Source organism: Poecile atricapillus, chromosome 20, assembly GCF_030490865.1.
Source record: "Poecile atricapillus isolate bPoeAtr1 chromosome 20, bPoeAtr1.hap1, whole genome shotgun sequence".
NCBI classification, from domain to species: domain Eukaryota; kingdom Metazoa; phylum Chordata; class Aves; order Passeriformes; family Paridae; genus Poecile; species Poecile atricapillus.
This window is the reverse complement of record NC_081268.1, coordinates 10,116,475-10,141,010: the sequence shown is the minus strand read 5'-3', so window position 1 is coordinate 10,141,010 and position 24,536 is coordinate 10,116,475. Positions and strand designations below refer to the sequence as shown.

General features: G+C 54.6%; 1 protein-coding gene across 4 annotated transcripts; it reads right to left on the bottom strand.

The window, feature by feature from the left end:
- Window positions 1-1,360: 1,360 nt before the first annotated feature.
- LRSAM1 (leucine rich repeat and sterile alpha motif containing 1) lies at window positions 1,361-24,536 on the bottom strand. Of its 4 annotated transcripts, XM_058853913.1 has the most exons (26): window positions 24,376-24,460; window positions 23,382-24,233; window positions 21,345-21,527; window positions 20,491-20,547; window positions 19,226-19,270; window positions 18,741-18,818; window positions 17,850-17,918; window positions 17,072-17,156; window positions 16,126-16,247; window positions 15,008-15,098; window positions 14,110-14,240; window positions 13,472-13,501; window positions 12,785-12,907; window positions 12,558-12,697; window positions 12,007-12,051; window positions 11,094-11,164; window positions 9,953-10,052; window positions 9,150-9,237; window positions 8,434-8,508; window positions 6,987-7,067; window positions 6,071-6,166; window positions 5,448-5,546; window positions 4,699-4,830; window positions 4,340-4,421; window positions 4,049-4,197; window positions 1,361-3,715 (listed from the first exon to the last, which is right to left on the bottom strand). In XM_058853913.1, the coding sequence occupies exons 3-26, from the start codon at window positions 21,414-21,416 to the stop codon at window positions 3,590-3,592; spliced, it is 2,187 nt and encodes a 728-aa protein (XP_058709896.1). In that variant the 5' UTR covers window positions 21,417-21,527; window positions 23,382-24,233; window positions 24,376-24,460; the 3' UTR covers window positions 1,361-3,589. The 4 variants fall into 4 exon arrangements, with proteins under 4 accessions (XP_058709896.1, XP_058709899.1, XP_058709898.1 ...); XM_058853916.1 differs by lacking the exon at window positions 23,382-24,233 and having other exon boundaries at window positions 24,376-24,536; XM_058853915.1 differs by lacking the exon at window positions 4,340-4,421.

Genomic DNA, 24,536 nt, shown 5'->3' with positions numbered 1-24,536 from the left:
GCAGCCCCGGGGAGGGAGGGAGGGATGTGCCGGGGCCCAGGGAGGACGATGCTGCCTCTGGGGCTGTGCTGGGGCTAATCCCGATCCCGGGGGCTGAGCTCTGGCCAGAGGTGGGTGAGGCACGGAGGACTTTGCTGAGGATGTGCCCAAGGGGGTTGCTGGGGTTTGGGAAGGAGAGGAGTCCCTGCTCCATCCTGACCCTGGTGCTCAGCCCCTGCCGAGGCTCGAGGACTCACAGAAAAACACCCGGACGCGGTGCTGGGCCCATGTCTGGCTTTAATGGCTCGTGTCTCTGACGCTTGAGCTCTTCCCCGGCTGCCTCTTCCCTCTGCGGGCACCGTGCCGGGCTCTCTCCTCCCTTTGTGTTGCCTTGTTACAGCTTCGCCCCCCGGCCAGCACAGCGGGGCCCTTCCCGTCCCCTCAGCCCTCAGCGGGGCCTCACCGAGGCGCAGCCGGGGCTGTGGCGGTCCCCGGGCTCCGGCGGCGGCCCCGTGAGGGCAGCCGGGGCCCGCGGCGAGCAAGGTGCTGCAATAAGTTAATTTTTAACGAGTCTGGTGCCCGGGGGCTCTCCTGCGGGGCAGCCGAGCGTCCTGCGGGCCCCAGGGCTGGATCCAGGCGGGTGCTGAGCCCCGGCCCTGCCCCACCGAGGTGTCCGCGGCCCGACGAGTTCCGGAACCATCCCCGGCTCCATCCACCGGGCTGGGGCGGGTTGCAGTGGGACGGGAGCCCCGCTCCGCCGTCCGGACCTACTTGAGGAAGACGAGCAGGAAGAAGGTGGAGACGATGAGCACGAGGATGCCGGCGGCGAAGCCGAGGCGCAGGTTCTCCATGGAGGCCAGCGGGGGCTGCGTGTCCAGCAGCAGCCCCCGGCCCAGCAGCCCCAGCACGAAGGCGTGGGGAGCCTCGGAGCCGCGGCGGAGCCCGCAGGGGGACACCGAGCTGCTCACGGCGAACACGGGGCCGTGGGACGAGCACAGCGCGGCCACGGAGCGCGACGAGCCCTGCCCGGGGTCCGGGGGGGCACCGCTCCCGTCCTCCTGCTGCTGCTCCCCAGGCGGGGTCCCCGGGGCCGGGGTGGCGGCCGGGGCCAGCTCGGGCAGCAGCGTCACCATCCTGCAGAAGGGGCAGCTGACGAAGGCCACGCTGGCAGCGGCACACGCGAGCCTGAGGAGGCAGCGCTGGCACAGCGAGTGGCGGCAGGACAGCTCCTGGGGCCCCCCCCCGGCACCCCAGTACGCCTCGTAGCAGATCCCGCACTCCCCGCCGGGCTCGGGCCCCGCTGCCATCGCGCTCCGCCGGCACAGCCCGGCCCGGCCCGGCCGCTTTTGAAGGCGGGGGGCGGCGATGGCCGAGCCCGGGGAGGGGAGAGGGGCCGGGGCAGCCGCCCCCCCTGAACTTCAGCCTGGCCCCAGGGTGGCCGGCGGGCGCTGGAGCGGCACAGGGAACGCTCCACCTCCACCGCAGAGCTGCTGCCCCTGAAACACCTGCTGCTCTTTCCCTTTTCCCTTTCCAAATCCATCATATCCTTAATCTTTCCCAAGCAGAGTTTCTCTCGTTGTTTATGTACTTTAGGAGCAGCTGAGCAGTGGGCACAGCACCCGTTTGGCACCAGCCCTGGGGTCTGTTTGTCACCTGCTGCAGGAGGTGGCCCTGGCCACCAGCACGGTCCCCTCGGGGTCCCAGGGATGGACACGGGAGGTTTGTGCCGAGCACAGGGCGGCTGCAGTCCCGGACTGCCCGGGGCTGAGTGGGGCCGAAGGGTGTTTTTTAATTATTGTTTTACTTTCCCTGCAATCTCAGGAACTGCCGGGACTCCTGGGTGATGCTCCAGCTGTTTTGGCTGAGCGGGGCTGTCCCTGCAGCTGGCGGGGCTGGGGTGGCCCTGGCCATGAAGGGCAGCCCGGCACTGCCGACTGCTCTGGCACCTCTTTCACGGGCACTGTCCCCGAGCGAACCTTGCCCCGAGCTCCTGTCACCCATCACCGCCCCCAGCACGGCCCGGCGGTCACCGGCGGGGATGGAGGGCGCTGGGAATGGAGGGGGAGCTGGGATGGGGGCGCAGAGGGGATGGAGGGGGTGTCGGGGCAGCCCTCGGGACTCTCCTCCCTCTCCAGCCCGACCCCTGGGGTCTCTGTGTGGTCCCTGACTGCCCCAGGGGAGGGGGCACAGGGGGGGCTCCTTGCGGGGCTGGATCCCTGCTCCTCACCCTGCCTCAGGTCAGGGCTTCTCACTCCCTCCTCCTCCTCCTCCCCGAGCCCAGGGAGGGGGCACAGGGAGGAGTGAGGCTGCTCCACGACCCTTCCTGCCCTCATTCGGGCACCTCCTCCATCCCGAGCACCAGCTGAGCTGCTCCTGGTGCAGCCCCTTGCCCCTCCCCGGATAGGACCTGCCTTCTCTAATGTGCAGCAGCAGCAAAACGTGAAAACAGAGGCTGGAAAAACATCCCCAGGATGTTGTTGTCCCCAAGGCACCGGCCCTGGTGCTGTGGCACGTCCCCAGGACATTGGTGGCACTGGGCACCTCCACGAGGTCACACACGTGTCCCACAGGGATGCTCTGCGTGGGGCAGCTCATGTGAGGCAACCCAAGCGCAGGGTCCAAGGTCTCCCCTGCCCAGACATCCCTCGGGCAGCTCCACAACGAGAACGCCCTGGGAGAAGGCCCAGAGCCTCAAATTCTTCTGTGTGACAAGAGGATGGTGCCACTGGGACAGCCGGACACGTGGTGGCCCTGTCACTGCTCCACAAGCCTGGCTCTCAGCCATCCCCCCCTGCAGAAGGAAAAGGCAGCAAACAGCCCCAGCAGAAACCAGCTGCAGTTTAATGGCTGCTCCTGGGGAAAGCTGTGGTGGGACCGGACTCGTGGCAGCATTTTTATATTTCAAGCCAAGGGAGAGACAGGAATTGTTACGAATTAATGACAATGGAGAAGTCCCCACACCCCAAAGGCACCGTGGATGTGAGCTGGGCACAGCCCCAGCCCTGGGACAGTGCTGGCCGGTAGCAGCAACACTTTCTGCTCCCTACCTGATTTCTGGATGAGGGACCCCACTGGGCTCTTCTGGCCGGGGCAGGCCCCTCCAATCCTGGGGGTGCTGCACTCTCCCCTCCCACAGGAGCAGGATTTGGGGGCTGGGGAGCTCCTGGCTCTGCCCTGCCTGAGGCTGCAGACCCAGACACGCTCCTGTGGGGCTCCAGAGCAGAAGCCCCAGACCTTTGGCATGACAGAGGTGCAAGGCACAGTCAGCACATGAAGAGCAGCACGTCCTGGCCAAGTCCTCCCAGGGGAAATTCCCCCACAGGCCCTGCTGGAAGCACTCCCCGTGTCCCTGCTGAGCCAGGGGCCTGTCTGAAACACCTGGGCCAGACAGGAGGAGCCACAGCTGCTCCCAGTTTGCCACCGCTGGGCGGGCGGCAGGGAGGGATTCACTGAAGGAGCCCCAGCTGGGTGCTGAGGAGCCACCGGGGAGCTGGGAGGATGCTGAGGTGCACGGGCAGGGCAGTGCTGGTTGTGCTGGTGAGGGGATAAGAGGGGCCTGAGCGGCGGAGGGGAAGGCGCCGGGAGCGGGGCCGGTGCCCCCCGGGCCGGCCTAAGCGCTGGGGAAGATGCGGATGCGCTGGGCGATGTCCTGGCGACACAGGGGACACGAGAGCAGCCGCTCGCAGCAGCCCCGGCAGCAGCAGACGTGGCCACAGGGCAGGAAAATCATCTGGGGCTGGGGGAGACACAAAGAGGGGACACGGGAGAGTGTCACTGGCCCTCAGCACCAGCACGGGGGGAGCTGGGGAGCACCCGGGGGGTCCCTGCACCCCCATCTGCATCCCCGCGGGAATGCGGGCCCTGGGACACGGGGAAGGACACGGGGAAGGACACGGGGCTGGGCTGTACTGAGCAGCCTCCATCCCCTCCCTCCATCCCCGCTGTGGGGTCCGGCTGTGCCCGGAGCTGGCGGGATGAGCAGCCGAGCATTGCCAGGGCCAGGCTGGGGACACAGAGCTGGGGATGCGCCGGGTCCCTCCCTCCCTCTGCCCCCAGCCCCGGCTCTCACCTCCTGCTCCATGCACACAACACACTCCGATTTCCTCTGGTCCCACGGCAGCGGTGGGGCCGAGGGGGCCGCGGGGCTCGGGGGCTCCTCCAGGGGAGCGCTGGGCTCTGGGGCCGCAGGGACCTCGGTGTCCCCCGCCCTCCGCAGCTCTGCAAATGCAGCCAGGACTGAGACCCCCGAGCTCTGCCCTCCCCACACACCCACGGGAGGGGGCTGACCCACAGAGCTCCCTGCTCCAGGCTCAGGGACCTGCTGTGAGTGTAAAACGGGACAGAAAAGAACTGGGGGTACCTGGGATGGTGGTGGCCGCAGCCAGGATCTCCTGAGCCCTCCTGAGGATGGCACGCTGCAGACCAACCTCTGCCACACCGAGCTGTGGGACAAGAGGAGGGTGTTGGCCCCAGAGGGACACTGCAAACTCCTGGGCATTGCTGGCAGGATGTGACCATGCCAAGGAAATCCTCTCTGCCAGGAATTCCCTGGTGCTATTCCCACTACAGAGAGCATCCACAGGGACAGGCAGAGCAGCACGGGCACCTGTCCTTGTGGGGAGGTGACACAGCAGAGCACCAGCAGCACTTTGTCCTGCCAGACCCACAGACACAGCTGGGCTGGGGACAGGGACAATCCCTGCTGGTGTTGTCTCGTACCTTTTCCAGGTCACTGGCACTCATGGTGCCGAGCGTTTCCAAGGATATTCGGTGGTGAGCGAAGACTGGCACGTACTGGTGAGCAGAGAGCTCCAGCAGCAGGGTCACCAGCTGCTGCTCCAAACCCTTCTCCTGCAAAACATGGAATGAGCTCCCAGACTGCAGCCCTGAGGCCAGGCTGAGGGTGTGCTCATCCCTGCCCTGCTCCAGCTGTGCTGTATCCCAAATGTAACAAAGCCTGGAAGCCCAACAGCTGGAGCAGCTCTGGGTCTGGTGCTTTATGGGCACAGTTCAAAATGTTGAGGTCTGGGAATCACAGAATATCCTGAGCTGGAGGGACCCCCAGGATCACCCAGCCCAGCTCCCAGCCCTGCCCAGACCCCCCAACATCCCACCCTGGGCATCCCTGGAGCTCTGGCAGCCTCGGGGCCGTGCCCATTCCCTGGGGAGCCTGGGCAGTGCCAGCAGCCTCTGGGGGAAGAATCTTACCCTGATCTGCAGCCTGAGCCTGGCCTGGCCCAGCTCCAGCCGTTCCCTGCCTGCTGTCCCTGTCCCAGAGCAGAGATTGGAGCTGCCCCTCGGGAGGAGCTGCAGCCCCCAGGGAGCTCCTCTCACACATGGAAAAACCCCTCTGACAATCCTTTGGGATTGGATCTGTGTGTGGGGTCTGTGCCCTGCTCCCAGCCTCAGCTCAGGGGTTGTCCTCACTCCCCCCAGGGCCACAGAGGGAGCAGGAACAGCAGGAGCACCTGGAGTTTCAGGGAGAGGGGCTTCTGGTTCAGCAGGCGCTGGTACTGGATCAGCCAGTAGTTCTCCTGTTTGGTTTCACTCTTTGCCTCCATTTCCAGCTGAAAGAAAAACTCACTCATTCAGCAGCCCAAGGGAATGTGGCCAGGGGGGTTCAGGGATGGCTGTGCAGGAGGGAACCCCAGCCTGGGCAATGCAGGGCCCTGCCAGAGCATTGTGATGGGGCTCAAACAGGCATTTCTGGCTCCTGCAGGTTGTGCATCTCCCTGCTCCCTTTGCCCCTGGCCCTGTGGCCTGGTCTCCAGAGGCTCAGGAAGAGTCTGGAGATCTTCAGGATTGCAAGACCACAATTCCCATCCCTTGTGCTCATCCTGCTGACCACTGCCTTCCCAGCAGGGTCAGTGATGGTGATGATGGTGCCCCATGCTGCACCAGGGAGTGCTGCTGTGCCCCCCAGGATGACATTAGAACCTCCTGGGGCTGAGCTCTGTGTCTGGACACAGCCCTGCTCTGCTCCCCTTCACTCCCACACTGAGCCATGGACCCTCCCTGCAGCCAACCCAAATGCTCATTGCTCATTTCATCAAAAACCCATCCTCAGCACTTCATGAAGGGCTTCATTTACCAGGATTTGTTGCAGTTCTTCCTCCCTTTGCTTCTTCTCCTTGAGCAGCTGCTGCAGGAGGCAGCCGAGCGCCCGGCGCTGCTCCGTGACCGCCTCCTGCAACAGGAGAGCTCTGGCAGCCACATCCCCACGCTGCTGCCACCCTGTCCCCTGCCCAGCAAAGCCCCTGCCAGTCCCTGTGGCTGTGCAATCCCTGTGCCCCACAGCTTGGATCCTCTCCTGGTGGGGCAGACCCGAGCTCCTGTCAGCTCTGTGCTGCAGCAGCTCCTCCTCACACCACCACAAGCTCAGCCAAAAGGATTCATGGTCCCCCTCCAAGAGTGGCACAGAGGAGCTGTGGGAGTCCTGGTAGCACGACCCAAATCTTACACCTGAAGGATCCAGGACAAGGCTGGGAGCCACTGCTGCCTGAAGTCAGCACTTACCACTGCTCTGACTGCCCTGGGTGTTTGTCACTGATTTTGAGCTGACTGAACCTGACCTGACCTGGCACACAGCACAACTGATGTAAAGCATCATAAAACAATATTTAAAGCCAAGCTGCTTCAGCTAAACTTGGTATTCCTCAATGTGTGACTGCTGCTGATGTCAAAACCAAAACACAACACAATGTGAGAGGACATGCAATGCACAGCAGGCGGGTGTTTTTGGGACAGCCAACAACTGGATTGCAAAATCCTTCCCCACCCAGCACACCTGGAACTGCCCATCCCTATCAGGGCTGCTCTGTCTCTGGGCTGAGAATGCCTGGGGATGTTTAGGAGCAGAGGTGATGTCCCACATTCCCAGGACACAGAGGGACAGAAGGATCTTCTGACTAAGCATAAAACCATCTGGAAACTGCCAGGAGCGAGGGAAGCAAGAGGAGCAATCCCAGAGCAGAGAGGGTGGGGGGCAGCCCCAGAGCCCCACGTACCTGCAGAGTCTCTGTGTCCAGTTCTTGCCTCTTTAATTCCAGCTGTGTCAGCTGCAATAACTCTGTTTCTATTAATTTAATCTAAACAGAAGATGAAACATTTTTTACTGACACTTTAAAAATGACTTTAATTTATGCTGTTTTAAAATGAGGTCTGACTGGGCAGCACTGCAGAGCACCCAGAGGTTGGGGGGAGCTGCTCGTGCCCTTTGCTGATGTGTGTGCTGAGGGTCCCTCTTCCTTCACCTGAGGAGCTCTGTGCCCCCTCTCCAACTGTCTCTCTACTCTGAACACCTCCTGCTTAAGTCTGGAACCTCACTGCAATCAGTTTGTGCACCCAAACTTTTTGCAGTCACTCTGGAATGCGGAGTCAAGGCCCTCCCAGCAGCACAGCTCAAACCTCAGACTCCTGGACAGTGCCCTGGTTTCCAGGTGCTCCAGCAATCCCAGAACAACACCTGAGGCAACTGAGGCACAGAGAGGTGAAGTGAGTTGCTCAAGGTCCCACAGCAAAGCCAAGATGAGAGCCCAGCTCACCCCTCTGCCAGGCCAACTGCTGAGCCCAGGGCTCTGCCCCTGCAGCACAGGGTGGGAGGGGTCCCAGGGGTGAAAGGTCCAGCCCAGGCATCAAGGAACAAACTCCCTTTGTTCACAGAGCACGAGGGAGAAAAATGCAGGGCCCTTATGGTGAACTCAGGCAATGATGGGGAGATGTCAGACAGGTCACAGGCTTCTAACAGAGATTGGTCACTGGGGCACTCAAAATATCCAAACCCTCAAGTTTATCCACCAAATCCTGACCTGAGACTTTTCTGCTGTGGCAGATCAGGAGAGGGAAGATTTGGGAGCACTGTGTCAGAAGCCAGCAACCCTCCTTGCTGCCTCCTCCACTGCTGCCTTCCCACCCTCCTGCATCATCCACTGCCACTTTTCCATCTTCCTGCATCATCCACCACCACTTTCTCCACCAGCTCTTGCTCTTCCCCCGACTGCATCACTGCACCTTCTGTGGAATGGAGCTCAGAAAGGCAGGCTGAGAATGGGAAAGAAAAGGTGAACTTATGGCTCAAGGTGCAGCTCTGATGTGCTGGATGGAGATGCAGTGGACTCATGTGGAAGCAGCAGCCCTGCCAAATGCACAGCCTGCAGGAAATCAGAGGTGCAACTGCAGATCACCCCCAGAGCCAGTGCAGGTCTGTCCTCCAGTGCTTCACCCACCAGTGCTGAGGTGATGGAAGGAATGGTGATTCCATCACCTCCAGGAATCTAAAACCTGCTTTGACACTCCCTCCCTCAGAGCTGGGGTGTAACCAACACTGCCCAACTCTGTTCCAGAGCTCTCCATGTTCTCAGACCATGCTCTGTGCTTCGTTCTTCCTCCCAGGGTCCCATCAAACAGCAGGATGAGCTGAGGAACTGGTTGCTCTTTCCTCGGTTGCTGACTCACCTGGTTCCTGATCTGCCTGTGCATAAGATCCTTCTTCACTTGGAGAGCTTCAAAGGCAGTTTTCTGCATCTCAATCTAAGGCACAGGCAAAATCCTGCTTAGTGAGGTGGTTGGTGCAGTTGCTGATGGGCTCAGAAGCTGCTGCCTTGCAGGGGCTCGGGTACAAGACCCTGAGTAATGCTCAGTGCAACGGTGTCCTGAAACATAGCTGAGAGCCCAGCAGGTAAAGCCCACCCTGGAGACACACAGGGTCTTAATTTCACACAGAGAAATATTAATGTTCTTCAAACATTCATCTGGAATGCTCTGTGTGACCCCACCCCTCCTTCAGCAGCACTGAGCAGCCAGGCTGTGCTGCAGGGCACAGCTGCCCAGCACTTCTGAGAACAAACTTTGAAAATACTTGTCCCAAGTCCCCCAGGAAACCTGCCAAAAGACAGGACTTCTGTCTCAAAATCCCCACTTAATCATCACGGCAGTTTTGCTTCCCATGGTCTGTGCTTCTGTCTTTTCTGAAAATTTGCTGTCTAGATAAAAAACATTCTTTTTTTTCAACTAGCCCAATCAGTTTGTCAGAATAGCAGATATTTTCAAAGTTTAGCATGTAGTGTTAAATAAAATCACTTCTACAAGCAGCCCAGCCACTGCTGCTCCTGTGACCCACTCTGGACCTGCTTTCCCTCAATCCCCCACAAGCAGTTTTCTCCTTTGCCTACCTGCTGCAAGATCTGACTGACAGCTTTGTTCTGATCCAGCTGCTGCCAAGCCAGGATCTGCTGGAACTTCTGATCCATCTCAGCTAGGCTGCAAGGAGATGGATGTGCCACGGAGTTAATGCTGGGTCTGGGACTCTTGGGGTGAACCAGAGGAAAAGCAGGGAATGGGGAATGCAGGAGGAGGAATTTCTTACTGAGCAGGGGGAAGAGCTGTGGTACTGCACAGCTGAAGGCCACAAATTTAACACCTCCTTCCCTACACCCAAACCAAACCCGCACCACAGGCTCCTGTGGACCTGTTGAGCAGGTCACAGGCTCACAAGGCTGTTTTTGGTGAGTGCCAGATGTTGCCAGATAAAAACTTCTCATCTTGTTGTAAACAGTGAGCCAGGATGCTCTTGGTATGTGCAGGAACACTCGTGTACTACTTATGCACACACAGCATCCTTGAGGCAGCCTGGAAGGTGAGGGGAGGAGCTCTGGGCTACAGTTTGGCACTGAAGTGCCTCAAAAAACATGAACACAACTGGTCTAACTCCATCCTCCACATTTAGCAGAATGTATAAGGCAATATAAGTGCACAAAAGTGACAGTTCCCCCGAAGTGTGATTAATGTGCAAATTGTGGTCGTTAGAAGGTGGCTCATTTAAGGGAGTCTGACAGTTTAATTTGCACTGTCCTGTGCTGTTACAGCTGTCCTGCTGCATTCCAACAGCTCCAGGGGCTCCTGGTGCACTTATGGGAATTACACTGCTGAAAAAAGGGGATTTAACAGCAGCACCAGCCCCAGACACCCCCTGCACCTGGAGCAGGCCTGGCTGACGAGGTCCTGCCGACGAGACTCGGACGTCATCTGGAGGAGCTTGTTCTTGTAGGTCTCAGCCAGCATCTGCTGCATGGCAGCTGGGGACAGAGGGGACAGAGGGGACAGAGGGGACAGAGGGGCTGTCAGTCCCTGCCTGGCTCACCCACCACTGCTGCTGCAGTCACTGCAATCAACAGTGGCTCCTCTCTTCATTCTCTTGCTCTTGCCATGTCACTGATTCCACCCACCCACCTGAGACCTGCGGCTCACTGAGGAAACTCTGCCTGTGCCTGCACCTCTTCAGTGCTCAGAGAAGCCCTGGCACTGCCTACCAACCCTGGGATCACAGAATCTCCTGGGAAGTAGGAAGGGACCCCCAGGATCACCCAGCCCTGCCCAGACCCCCCAACATCCCACCCTGGGCATCCCTGGAGCTCTGGCAGCCTCGGGGCCGTGCCCATTCCCTGGGGAGCCTGGGCAGTGCCAGCAGCCTCTGGGGGAAGAACCTTGCCCTGATCTGCAGCCTGAGCCTGGCCTGGCCCAGCTCCAGCCGTTCCCTGCCTGCTGTCCCTGTCCCAGAGCAGAGAGGAATTGGGCTCTGCCAGTCTTAGGGGGACAGCACCTTCTCTTTCCCTAGAAAAACACATCTGGTCATGGTCACCATGAGCAGAAAAGGCTTCCCAGCACCATTCTTATTAACCAGACAGGAACCTGATGGACTAACAGGGAATCACAGAATCATTAAGGTTGGAAAAGACCATTAAGATCAAGTCCAACCATCACCACCACTGTGTTCACCACTAAACCATGTCAAGTGTCACATCCATGTGTTTTTTCAACACTTTCAGGGATGGTGACTTCACCACTGCTCTGGGCAGTTTGTGCCAATGCCTGATCACCCTTTCCATGGAAAAAAAATTCTAATATCCAACCTAAGCCTTCCCTGGTACAGCCTGAGGCTGTTTCCTCTTGTTCTATCCTTGTTCCCTGGGAGCAGAGGCTGACCCCCATTTGGATGCACCCTTGTTTCAGGGAGCTGTAGAGAGTGAGAAAGCCTCCCCAGCACCTCTTCTTCTCCAGGCTGAGCCCCCTCAGCTGCTCCTGGTGCTCCAGACCCTTCCCCTCATGTCTGGACTTACAGGCCACTTCCCTCCTGCGCAGCTGCTCCGTCTCCTCCTGGGTTATTGCCATCAGTTGTTCCATTCTGATTCTGCCAACGAACAACAGTTCAGACACTCCTTCAAAAGAGTCCTTTTCCTCTATCCACCCAGCTCAGAGCCTCAAGGCTGGGCAGGTTCACCCTGCCCAGGAAATTTGGGCTTACCAGAGACACCAAAGCCTCCAATTTTTTGGTGAAGAACCTCTAAGTTTTATGGGACACAACATAAAATTTACTCAAAACCACAGGGACAGTGGTTTTCGACAGGGAAGCTGATTTTTCTGAGACAGAACATCAACACATGCTCTCCCCAAACAGTGCCAGACCCTTCCTTGGCTTTCACCAGGTCAGGAGCTGGTGTGGCTGGGGAACAATCTGACAAACAATTTTGATGTTCACCCAGTTTACTGGGCCAAAGCACAGCTGGCTGAAGGGAGGGGACAGCTCACAGGCAGGGCAGAGCTGGGGACAGTCACTTTTGGTGGCAGAGCTAGCTCACAGTGTTGGCTAAATGGCAGATTTGCTTCCCACCTACTCCTCCCAGCCTGGATACGTTGCTGGAATGCCTCCATAACTGCCTTGCTTGCCAGCAGATGGAGGATCTCTGTTGTTCCTTGATATTGGAATACAGAGTTTTGTTCCCAAACTCATTATTTAGGACCACCCAGAGATGAAAAAGAGGTAAAATCACCCTGTCACTGGGTGTGCCAGACTGGGTAGGACCAGGCACACCGAGTCCAGTGTCTTGTCTCCAACAGTGACCACAGCCAGCTGTAGGTGTGAGATGAACCTCACCTGACTTAGGGTGGATTAAGACTGGTGACTTTGAAAGGAAGCTCCCAGCCCTCCTCCCAGCTTCTCACCCCTTTTCCAGACAAGTTTGAGAGACTCACCTCTCATTCTCCAAGGACTTCAAAATGTCTGAACTTTGCTTTTGCCTAAAAAAAAAAGATAAAACAAAGGGTTTTCATCAAGCTGAGTAAAATATCCTGGTGCCCCAGAGGGCAGAATCACAGTGTCACAGAATATCCTGATCATCCAACAAGGATCATCCAACTCCAGGCTCTGCACAGGACAACCCCATGTGCCTGAGAGAAAATAACTTTGCTGTCATGCACAGCAGAGCAGCTTTCAGCAGCTGGGCACCTCCCATCAGCACCAGCTCACGTGGAGACCCAGCAGAGACAGGCAGGGGCACCTTAACATTTGTACCTTCCATGAGGTATTCAAATTTCTTCCACAGCACTGCAAAATCCCAACATCACACATCTATGAAACAGGCTTTTTTAAGGTGTAAATTCCATGTGCTTCAAACTGGCAGTCCAGGAGCAGCAGCTCCTCTGGACATTGATCCTGTCCAGCTCCCAAGCACTCAGGGGTGAAATGAACCACTCAAAACAACATGACAAAAACAAAATCAGAGCAAGACCCCGTGGAACCCCACCTCTGGCTGTCCTCCAGCAGCTTCTGGATCCGTCTGGCAGTGCCCTGCTCTGTGTCCTTCAGCTGCTGCAGCAGCTTCAGCCTCTCCTCCTCCAAATAGCGCTGGTGCTTCGACAGACCCTGCTCCAGCCTCTGCTGCTCCTGCCCAGAGCAGGGGAAACCAGGAGAAGGTGGTGGGTTTGGGGAAGGCAGTGGGTGCCCTGCAAGGGCCCTGCCCAGCACACCCACCTCTCTCACTGTCTGCAGGATCTCATCCTTGTGGCTGTTGAGCTGCTGCACCAGCAGCGCCTGCTCTCGCTGCCCCATGCTCAGCCGCCGCTCGAAGTCCAGCTTCTCCTGCATTTTTCTTTCCTGAGAGGAGTAAGAAGATGAAATTACAGGAATGAAAGGAATCTCCTTCCCCAGCAAGAACATATTCTGGCAAATAGCTAAAGCAAGGCACAGTAGTCCCTTGCAGAGATGAAAGGGAGCCAAATGGCAAACAGGAGGCTTGATGAGGGGAGGAAAATGTTCTTAGGAACTGGGAAGCAGAAGTTGCTGCTTTCATAAGTCTTCAAACTCTTCAATGTCATGAAACTGAATTCCCTGGGCATTGACTGATACCAAACCAGCCAATGTAAACATGTGGACCTGTGTAAACATGCACAAAATGCAGGTTGGGTTCAGTTCCATGTGGCACAGGACTCCCTTGTCTGAAGGAGGCAGCCAAAGCACAGGGGAACTGCATGGCAGGGGTTTCTGATTATTTCAAAGTGAGCCTTGCACAGGGGAAGAGACAGAGACCAGGGAAACAAAAAGAACAAACTAAAAGTGCAGCCAGATGAGGGGAATAAGAAACAAAATAAGAAAATGGAAAACAAAAACCAGAAGCAGACCCACACTGCAGAAGAAGCAGTTGCAGGAGTTGATCCTTACCTTCCTCTTCTCATAATCCAGGAATTTGTTCTGAAAAATAAGCAATATCAGCAGATATTTATTCCCAGAAGTACTTTTTTGTAGATATTATTAATCCACATTACAACCTCCCCTGAGTGAAGACATCAACCAAAGGCACAAGAACACAGGCCCAAAGTCCAGTTACTCAGGCTTCTCCAGGGACAAAGCCATTGACTCTGCACTTGCCAAAGAGCACAGGAATTAGCAGAGTTACCACAATTATTGGCCTCCCCTTTCCCAGGTAGGGCTGAACATGGCTGGCACTTGTCTGGGAAGCACAAGGTTCATCTGCAGTTTGCTGTCCCTCCAAAACCAGATGTCACACACTGCACATTCCATGTGCCACTGCCACCCCTGTCCCTTGGCTCCATCACTGCTTTCGAGGATGGAGACAGTTCCTTGGGATTTGTCTTCCAGGGGTCAGCTTGGTGACACCAGCCCCAGCTCAGGAAGGAGACGAGCCACCCTTGCACACTCTAGGCCTGGCTGCTCCCTTGATCCCAAAAGACACAACTCATGGAGGGGAAGGTGATGAGGGACGATGTGCCAAGTGCTGTGAGATGCTTTGGTGGAGGACAGAGACAAATCCCAAACCCTCTGGTGCAGGGGAGCCTCACCTGCCACTCACTCTCCTCCTCCAGGTACTTCTCCACTGTCCTGTCCACCCCATCCACTGAAGTTCCTCCTCCATCGCTCTCCAGCGTGGGGAGCAGGCACTGTGAGGGAGGGTAGTATGCAATTCCACACTCTGGAAGGCACCAGACACAAAATAAGAACATAAAGGGCTCAAAGACCTCCTTGGCACCGTGGCTGGTGTGTGGGACTGCTTCCAGCTGTGCTCCCTCTGCCCACACACCAAGGAGTGCCTGGCAGGATGGACAAGGAGCTCTGTACACTCCATCCCCACCAGGACAAGGATCTGCTCAGGCAGAAACACATCCTGCACACAGCTGCAGGCTTGGTGACATCTGCAGGGCTGCAAATGTTACTGCCCAGACCAAAATAAATTCTGACCATGCTTTGCAAGGCACTTCCCCTGCATAAAACCTCCACCAAAGCTCCCTGTCTGTACTAAACAGTGTCTACAAACTTACTACAAACTCAAATTTCCTTTGCCATTTGAGTTTCCCATCTGTTTCCTTCATTCTCATAACAACCTGCAGGTCCTTCCTCAGAGAAAACGAGGGCAGCAGGGACCTGAGTGACTCCTGAGTCTCTCCTTGTCCCAAGGCAGTGACAGCTGGACAATGCCTAATCCTCCCACAGGAGAAAATCCAAATAACCCCTGACTTCTTATGGTCACTGAGCCAGCCTGAGCCAGCCACTCTGATTATTAACAAACCACCCCACAGGTCAGTGTGACAGGCTCAGGGAAGGACTCGTGTTGTGCTGTTTGCCAACAAAGACAGGTAACCAGGTGTGCAGGGCACCTACAACCACCCCAAGCAGAGCCCACACAGTGTCTGTCCTCCAGAAATGCCATCTCTGGGCACAGCCCAGGTGCTCCTGGCTTACCCTTGCAGAGGAACTGCTGGATGGCCTCTGTACCCGCGCTGCAGATGTCAGGGGGTGGGTAGGTCATGGCAGAGGCATCCAGGGTCAGCGTCTCCAAAAGAGAACACACAGAGCTCCAGGTTATTCTGAGTCCAGAGTCCAGCTGCAGTTCTCCAAAATCTTATTTAATGTTACTCTAAATCCTGACATAAAAGCGAGGCTGTATTGAATCCCTGCTGGGTGTTTCACCTTTCAGAGGTGACTCCACTGTCCTTTATTTGGAAGCTTCTGAGCTGGCCACTCATTGGAACATTCCCCTCATGCAGGCACTGGCATTTCATGTTTAGGTACCAAAGGTCAGAGCACTTCTCAGCTACAGACATTCCCTACTCCATGTCAGGGAGCTGGAGCCCTTCAGCACAGAAGTGGGGGTGACACAAGGGCATGGAGAGCAATCCCATAAAGAATGAGGGGAAGAGGCACTTGTTTTGTCCTACTGTGGCCACCAAAAGGACCTAATGCTGCCTTTTGTAGGGAAGGGCATAGCAGGAAGGCCTAGAAAGGAACCACTTTACCAAACACAGGGGGCAGAGCAGCAGAGATGCCTCAACTCAGGCTGTCCTCATGAGAAGTGAAGCAAAATGTTGTGTGTGAAACAGGAGAACATTTGTTCACACCTTCCTGCTGGTGTCTGAGCCAGCCCTGTTGCCTCACACTTGCACCATTTAGTACTGACAGGTTTGGCAGGCAGAAGGCAACAAAAATCTTGCTGCTTTCCCTATTCTGAATGTGCACTTCAGGGAGCCATTAACCCATGGAAGCTGATAACAAGTTGGAGATCTACCAGGGTGACAGAGGCACAGTTGGTGCTCTGGCAGGTAAAATCCAGGGGTTCACTCCAGGGGATCACTTTTGTGATGATTAAATGACAAAATTATCAGAATGAAATGGCAAAATGATCAGATTAAATGGTAAAAATTATGAGGAAAGACCAGAGCAAGTACCCTGAAGTTATTTTGGACAGTGTGAACAGCCCTGTTACAATCCCCTGCAGCACATCCTGCCAGACCCTACACATTCCCCTCGTGGGCTGGATTTAGTCCCAGCTGAGGGAAGCAGGCTGGGAAGGGCTGAGTTACCTGCAGGCTGCGGGCGTGGGCCAGCACCCGGGGCAGCTCCTGCAGCACATTCCCACTGACATCCAGAGCCTGCAGGCTCTGCAGGCTGCTCACACTCCTGGGCAGCTCCCTCAGCTTGTTCCCTACATGGATAGAAAAAGCCAGTTAAAACCATGGAACCTTCCCAAAACGGGAGCCAGCAAGCTCATCTGCTCCAACACCAATCCATAACCACATACATGGCTCACTTCCACAGGGAGGGAGCTGTCCCAGGTCACACAGGGACTCAAAGGATGTCACTGCCCACCAAGGGCAACTTGGGATCCAAATCTCCTTCTCAGCTGAGGTCACTGCTGCAGGCTGGATCTGAGCTCTTTACCAGGTGAATTATTTGTTACATGGAATGTTCTTGCCTTGGTCTAAGTCCCAGGGATGGGAGGAAAGGGACTGAGTGTGAGATTGGGCTCAGAGCCCAGGTGCTGCAGACAGACAGGCAATGACCTGAGCTGCCCTTCCAAGCTCCTCACCCTCCATTGCCTTCCCTGTTCCACCAACAGCTCCACGTAATTAAATTTCCTTTTTCTCCCAGATTTATGGCACTGCATAGCTGGAAAATGCCCAGAGTCTGGAAAAGAGGTGTGACCTTTGTGCTTGGGCTGTGCAGACCTGTGGGGATACACAGGTCCACAGGAGCCAGCTCTGGGTGTTGGGGACCCAACTGTAATTTGGTTTATCTGGCTGAGTGCTCTGCTTGCTTTAGTGGAGGGCTTGGGGCTGGCATATTTTCTGCTTAGATCATTTCTCCTGCCTTTCCAACTATTTGAATTCAAACCTTCTTTGTGTTCTTCCTCAGCATTCAGAGTATAAACCATATGATGCTTAGCTTGGTTTAAAGGAGTAATTGCTAATGCAGCTCAACATGACCAGATAATAAATGTGCTTTTCCCAGAGCAATCCCATTCCATACCTTTCACATTGAGGACCTGGAGCTGGGCAAGATCTCCTATAGATTGTGGAAGGCTTTTTAAAAGATTCTTTTCAAGGTTTAGGACCTAAGGTATTAACAGAAAAGATATTCAAAATATTCATTCAATACTCGTGTCTCCCACACATCTGTGCTGCTGGGACTCTCAGGCCCAGAAGTACAGCTTGAAATTGGTTGTAGATAACACTTTCAGGGTTAAAAAAATGTATTTTCCACCAGCCCTGGATAAAGGGCATGCAAACTACCAGGGGCAGCAAGAAACCCTGCTCACCTCCAACATCTGGTGCTGGATCCAGATGCAGGAACTGGGAATTGGAGTGTCCAGGGCAGCCCTCCCCAACTCCAGCTCCCACAGGCTGAAGTTAAAGCTGCCCCCTGAGCAGAGACCCTGAGTGTGCCCTTAGACACTGCTCTGGGTTCTCAGTGTAACCACACCAGGGAGAACAGCAGAACCTGAATGTCTGGGGAGATCAACAGGACTCTGCTTGGCCACAGGACCCACTTGGGCTGCACCAAGCTGGGAGAACATAACCAAGCCTGCCTTTTTCTGCTCTTCTCCTGCTCCTTTCCTCCTTTTTTCCTGCTCTCCCTCTAACCAGACAATTCAACAGCAACAGTCAGGGTGATGTGATGGATCTGATGAAATGGCATCACCAGAGAAGCTGTGATTAACTGTAAACCAAAGAGTGTAACCCCATATCCCTGCTGTCCCCAAACATGTCCTGTACAGACACCTGGGATACAGCTGCAAATCTTTTACCTGAAGAGCTGTCAGCTGACCAATATCAGCAGGAAGTGATGCCAGCTGGTTGTCATGCAGATCCAGAACCTGGAAAAGCAGATGATGTCACCAAATAAGGTTGGGAACAAAAGTTCATGAATTATCTCACAATGAAAATTACTCTTCTTCCAATGTGCCTTTGAAAAGCAGCTCAAGTTTTCCAGGGGACATAGGTACTTAATTCTTGGAGGTCTTTTGGAAATTCAGGTATCAGTAACAAACAAGAGACATGGGAGAGCAGTGACACTGAGGGAGTTGTCCCACAAAACTGGAGGAGCCAACTGGATAAATCATCCCCTTGGAACAAGGCTGGCAGAAGGAATTTCTGCAGGATCAATGAGCTGAACTGCTCCAACAGCAGTGCAGGGAGAGGGTAGGGCTAGACCTGGAGACCTCTCTCCTGCCATGTGGAGCTGCTGAAGTGACTCTGCCTCTTGGGGAATCCCAGCACGATGGTGATACAGCCCTGTCACACCCATCACCAGTTTGCTTCCCATTCCAGTGACCCTCCAGAGCAGGGGAGAAATGGATCTACCCCCTAACACATCCAGCTCTGCCTGCCCACCACCACCAGAGAGGCTGCTGAGGAGGAAACTGTGGGATTCTGAAGGGGATAAATGATAAATGATAAATGATAAATGATAAATGATAAATGATAAATGATAAATGATGGTGATGCTACACAAACCACTCAGTGTCTGCTGTCTGTCAGCCTGGGAGGTGAACCCACAAAAGGCAGGTGTCACACCTTGGTACTGACCCCTGGCAAAGCCAATCTGCCAGAAGGGATTTACTTGGGCTGGTGTGTTTTAATGCAGCTCAAAGCCAAGGATAACAGGATGCAGTTGAACTGTTAAGAATCACAGTTACCTTTAGAGTTATGAGACTCAGGAGGCTGCAGGACTTTGGAACTAAAGATGTCAGATTATTTGTATGAATAATCAGCACCTGGGGAGGAAAAACCCCATTGACACATAAACACAAGTGCACATAAACACAGAACAAGCACTTTTGTTGAGATTGAACTGGGGAGGCTGTATAAGAGCTCAGTATCTTATTCACTGTCACATAAAGCATTAAAGTAGGAAATGGATTGTCAGAGGTGAAACATTTTACATGAGATCTAAATTTTTTTCTCACATGACAAATATCCCTAGATGGGCTAAGACAGGAACAACCACCTCATCTTTCCTGGCAGAAGTTACCTTTAAAATACACAGACAGGACTGATCTGACTCAAACTGCTCTCTGTGTAGTATCACACATAAAACAACCACACACAGTCATTTCAAACATGACAATAATAGTTGAGCATATTAATAGAATTATTTAATAATATCTGATTACAACATTACCTTTTTTTGCAAGACCTTGCAAGTTGCAAAGACCCCATAAGGAACCTAAAAACAATTTAAAAATACTCATGTCAGACTTCTCTTTGGTTTGGCAACCTCATGACCACAGTGCAGTGTTCTGAGAGAGAAATGTGAGCACCAGGCAGGACAGAGTGTCCCTGAGCTGCCAGGAGAGGGGCAGGCAGAACAAGGAGATGCCAGTTCAGCCCCTGCCAGGCACAGCTGGGCACTGTGACCTTCCCTGCAGCACAGCAGCAGCCAGACTCCTGTCCATGGTTAACTGTGAAACCAAACTGATGTCTCACTTCATTGATCGAAACAACCATGAAAATGAAACAGCAAGACAGTTTTAAGGTCCAAAAGGAGCCTCTGGGCATCCCAGATGAGCTGTGGCCCTGACTGGATGCTCTGTCTGCCACCCTGCCACACCCAGGCTGTCCCACACAGCCTGCAAGCCCACACACAACCTGCTGTTGGCTCCTGAGCTTGGAACAAAACATCCCAAAATCTCAGCAAAGCCATTTCACACTGCACAGCAGGCATCTCTCCTCTCCAGGATGATGTCAAATCTCCCCATCTTGCTTGGAAAGGGCATCCTGTATTCAGGATCAACATCTTAGAAGCATGAGACAGGGAATAAAAATAAAAAGTGAGATAGAAATGGGTTTCTGCCTGAGGCTGGCCTGGTTGCCAGCAGGAAAAGCTGTGTCTTGGTGTCTGGCACTCTGTCACTGCCTGCCCACACACCAGCAGACAGATTGTTTCTCATTTAGTTGGTTGCCATAAAAAAGAAGCCAAGCTGGGAGTGAGTCTTCCATCCTCAAGCAGAAACTTGGGAGCAGGACCCGGATTTTCACTTACACAGGAAAACAACCATGGGTGGCAGACTGTGTAGCTCTAAGATTAGAAATACTCAGCCTTTGGCAAATCAATTCCCTCAGGACCAGCAAAATTAAGCCATGAGGTCCCAAACTAGGGTCAAATAAGGTACTGGTGAAGGGTGAGAGACCACTCTGCCCTTCTAAAGGATTCCCAGGACAAAAATGGTGTTGAAGCATGAGACAGGACAGGCAAACTCCCACCAAAAAAACAAGGGAAGAAGCTCCCAACTGAAAGCCAGAGGTCAGGAGATAGAGGAAAAGGTGAACCAGCAACAATTTCTGTCTCAAGCTTCACAGGCATGAGAGTAAATCTGAGAGTTGGTACCAAGAAGCAGAGTGAGAATCAGAGCTGTGTGTGGAGACTGGAAGTTGTAGGGGACATACCTCTGAGAGCTCACATCTGGATATGTCAAGGGTGTCATCAGCACCAGCTTCTTTTGCCTGGAGAGGGAAGAAACACATCCAGAGAATCAGAAATACAGCACCTCTTGCTGCATCTTACCCAGAGAGTTTGTGGATTCTCCATCCCTGGGAGGGCCCAAGGCCAGGCTGGACAGGGCTGGGAGCAGCCTGGGACAGTGGGAGGTGTCCCTGCCATGGCTGGGGTGGCACTGGATGGACTTTAAGGTCCCTTCCATCCAAACCAGTCTGGGATTCTGTGATTCTGTTCCAAAGTATTTTCCATGTTCAAATCAAGTCCATCCAATGCAGCTGCTAACAGTGATGAACCTGGACAGACACCACTAACCCATGTCCCCAGGAGCCACATCTACACATCTCTGGGTAACAAGTTACATCTAACAAGTTAGATCTATCAGAGTGAGAGGAAGATCAGAACAAAGGGAAGTGAAAGAGAGGCACAAGGCAAGATATGATGGGAAGTCATAGGTTCCCTGGAAGGAAAAACATACTGGGAGATCTGTAAGGGCAAAGGGGCATGGAGGAGAGAGGAGAGCTGGGGTCCCAGCTGCAGGCTGGCAGGAGGTGGGGTGGGGTGGATGGAACCACACAGAGAGGGATGGAAGTGGCATGAAGGGGATGTGGGGGTGGGAGGGCAAAGGCAGACAGGGAGGCAGGAATTCCCTGAAGTTCATTAGGGAGAAAACCTGCTCTCTTGGTGGGATCAGGAACACAACTGCTGGTCATGGAACATGGCTACTGGTCATGCAGGGGATGTACCAAATCACCTGGAGCCAGGAGCAGGCATGGAGAACAGGAATGACCCTGGCAGTGCTTACCAGGCACATCTGGTACTCAAGGCGCTTGCGAGCATCATCGCTGGGTTTCTTCTTCCTGGAGAAGAGAGGCATCTTCAGTCCTGACTCTGGCTCTGTCCAGGGGCAGGGATGGTCAGTGCAGAGAAAGGCTGAGGGATCCTGGGCTCTGTGTTTGCTGGGGAGCCTGGGCTGCAGAACTGGGACCTGGGTGGGGTGGGGGAATAAAAAGAAAATAATTGTGTCAGCAAATGTCTTTGTTTAGCTGGATCACACAGGTTCCAGCACAGGGAAGTCCAAACATGAGGCACTCAAGCCCTGCTGTGGTCTGAGCTGTGCTGTGGTTGGTTGTCTGGGTCAGCCCTAGGATAGGCACAGGGAAAGGCTGCTGAGAGATCAGAGAAATGCAGGGTCCACTCCAGGAATTAAAAAGCTGTATCAATAAATCAAACACCAGGGATAAAACCCAAATTATTTAAACTCACAGTCGATTCTGGCACAGTAACAAAGAACTAAGAGCAAGGATTGCAGCTGGTTCAAGTGGAAGGGAAGTTGAACCTGAGAGAGGAAGGGTTGGGTGCAGGAAGATGCCTGGTGGAATCAGCAGTGGCTGCAGGGGAACAGACACCAGGCAGCTCTGGGATGGGGCTCTGACCCAGCAGGGGAGAAAAAGAAGCTGTTGGCAGATTTTGAGGGAAAGGCAGAAAGCTGTGGCTGGACAAGGAATGGGAAGAGCAGCTGGTAATGAGGTGGTACCAGTGGGGATGCTGGAAAAAGAGATGGGGCCAGCTGAGTAATGAAATCAAGGAGAAAAAGGGGTTTATCTGTGGCTGCATAGGACCAGGGGGCACAAATGGGCAATGCAGAAAGAGCCTGAGCTGGGGCTGCAGGTGAACAGGGGCTCCCAGAGGGACCTGACCCAGGGATCTGGCTTGGACATAAGACTGGGAGAAGATGAGAGAAGGGCAGGAGGGCAACAGCGAGCCCTGAACAGGGAGTAACATTTTAAACACTTGCAGTGATTTTTGTATACACTGTTTTTCTATACAACTTAAAAATCAGCACAAAAGAGTCACTGCTTCACCAGTGGAGCAGAAACTGGCACAGCTACACAAGATTTAACTCAGGGCTCAGTGGAGCTCGGGTGTTGCACATAAAATGCTGTTTCTCTGTCAGCTCTGTGTCTGCAAACTGGCCTCAAACTCTGCTGAAGAGCAGATGCCCACAGGATCCAGCCAGGGATGTTCCCTGAGCAGGGAGAGCTCTGACAATAACTGTAAAATCTTTATGGAGATAAATCCTCACTGTAAAAGTAAAAGAATTCAGTATAATTCATCCTTCTTTCTTTCACTGCAGAAACAAGGAGGCAGAGACATCCTGAGTCACTGTCCTGCTGTCACACCACTCACTGGGACAAGCCATGGGCCACACCAGGAGGTGGCTACAAACTCATCTCCAACAGTTGTGTGGTTCTTTCCCTGCCATGCTGGTTTCTGCCTCTTTAACCAGTTCAGATTATTGAAATGCTGCTCACACCCAGCTCCCAGGAGGGGACAGCCAGAACTCAGAGGGCTGAGCAGGAGGGAAGTTGACTGTAAGGGAAATGCAGCAGTCAAGGGCAAGACACGAGAGGCACAAACAAAAGATTTAAAGATGAGAAAGCAGAAGGAATAAGATACTGCCTGCAATAAGATATCCTTGAACTGATGGCCACGTTCAACTCTGCTGAACATTCTTGCATCCCCTTGTCCCACCTCACCTTTCCCTATTCCAGCTGTGGGAAATCATCAGTTTTCACCCAAGAAAATGGATAAAGACATGAAGGCTGAAGGGCAGACAGCGAGCAGGAAAAGAAGTGTACCAGGCATCAGAAGATGAAGGATCAGATTTGTTAAACGAACAGCTTTTAAAAGTGGAAATTTGCTTTAGTGAAGACACATCAAACTCAACAGCCAGGAGTGAGAAATTGGCATGTGACCATTACATGATGGAATTTTTATTTATTTTTATTTATTGAATTACCGAAAGAACTGCCTGTAAGTGCCCTGGGCCAGCACCCACATGGCAGGCAGTGAGCACCCATGGACACCAAATCCTGATCCCTGATCCTGACCAGGCACCAGCTCTGCCTGAGGAGCAGCCACACACTCAGGGTGGAGAAAGGCACAGGAATGTTCTCTGGGTGTTTCCCAGTCTGCAGCTGTTGGCATGATGACAGCAAAATAAAACCAAACGCGTCATTTTACTAACAACTGTAATTAAAATGCGGCAACACAGCTCTGGAAGAAGCCAATTTTCAAAAAATTCTGAACACCATAAATCCTTCTGGGCACTGTAAGGAGACAAGGTGAGGGTGTGGAAAGAAGAGATTTTTTATTTAGTCTGGGAAAACACACTCAGGAGCAGTGAGCCGGGCTCTGGATCTGGGTGGGATGCTGAAGATGCTGCCTGGCCCTGGGGGGCAGAGGGGTCAGCAGACACCCACAGGCTGCTCTGGCTCTGTCAGCAGCCGGCCCTGCAGGCTCTGGGGTGGGCACAGAGGAGGCGACAGCTCAACTCTGGAACTCGCTGTCCTGCATGGCTCACTCTCTGCGCTGGATGCTGCCAGCCCTGCACCAGCCCGAGCCTGCCCGGGGCCTCCCCTGGCAATGCCTGCAACAAATTTCCTCTGGTCTTCAGCAGCGCAGCTCTGCCCTCAGTCCTTCCTCTCCCTCACCATCACTATTCCCTTCTTCGTCTTCTCTCTGCGGGTCCCCGCAGGGTCCCCAGGGTCACACAGCTTCCGAGCTCCTCGTCTTCTTTACCTCTCCCTCACGCAGAACAGCGCCGTTCTGTGCCCGAGGACCCAGAGCCTCGGAAGGATGAAGGACTGAGTCGGTATTAGCTCGCAGCCCTCGGGCACCGGCCCGGCACCTGGGGAGAGCAGCGACAGTGAGCGAGGGCAGCGCCTGCTCCCGAGCCCTTCCGAGGAGCACCCTTGAGGCGCGGTGCCCGATGCCAGCCCGCGGCAGCCCCAGTGTCCCACAGCGGGTCCCTCCCGCCCAGCCCCGCTCACCGCTCGGCGCCGCCATCGCTGCCTCCCCGCCGGCTCACGTGACCAGCGGCACAGCGAGAGGAGCGGCCGGAGCGGCCCCGCCCCGCCCTCAGCGCTGCGCCCGCCGCGCTGTGCGCCCCCTGGCGGCTGGAGGACCGCACCGCGCTCCTCCGGGATGGATC

Coding starts and splice junctions, on each gene's coding strand:
- LRSAM1 (XM_058853916.1), bottom strand. CDS start 21,416: ATGCCTCTCTTCTCCAGGAAGAAGAAACCCAGCGATGATGCTCGCAAG. Junction 18,819..19,225: donor GCAAGGTCTTGCAAAAAAAG/GTAATGTTGTAA, acceptor TTTCCTCCCCAG/GTGCTGATTATTCATACAAA. Junction 8,509..9,149: donor TCAGTCAGATCTTGCAGCAG/GTAGGCAAAGGA, acceptor CCTGTGCCTTAG/ATTGAGATGCAGAAAACTGC.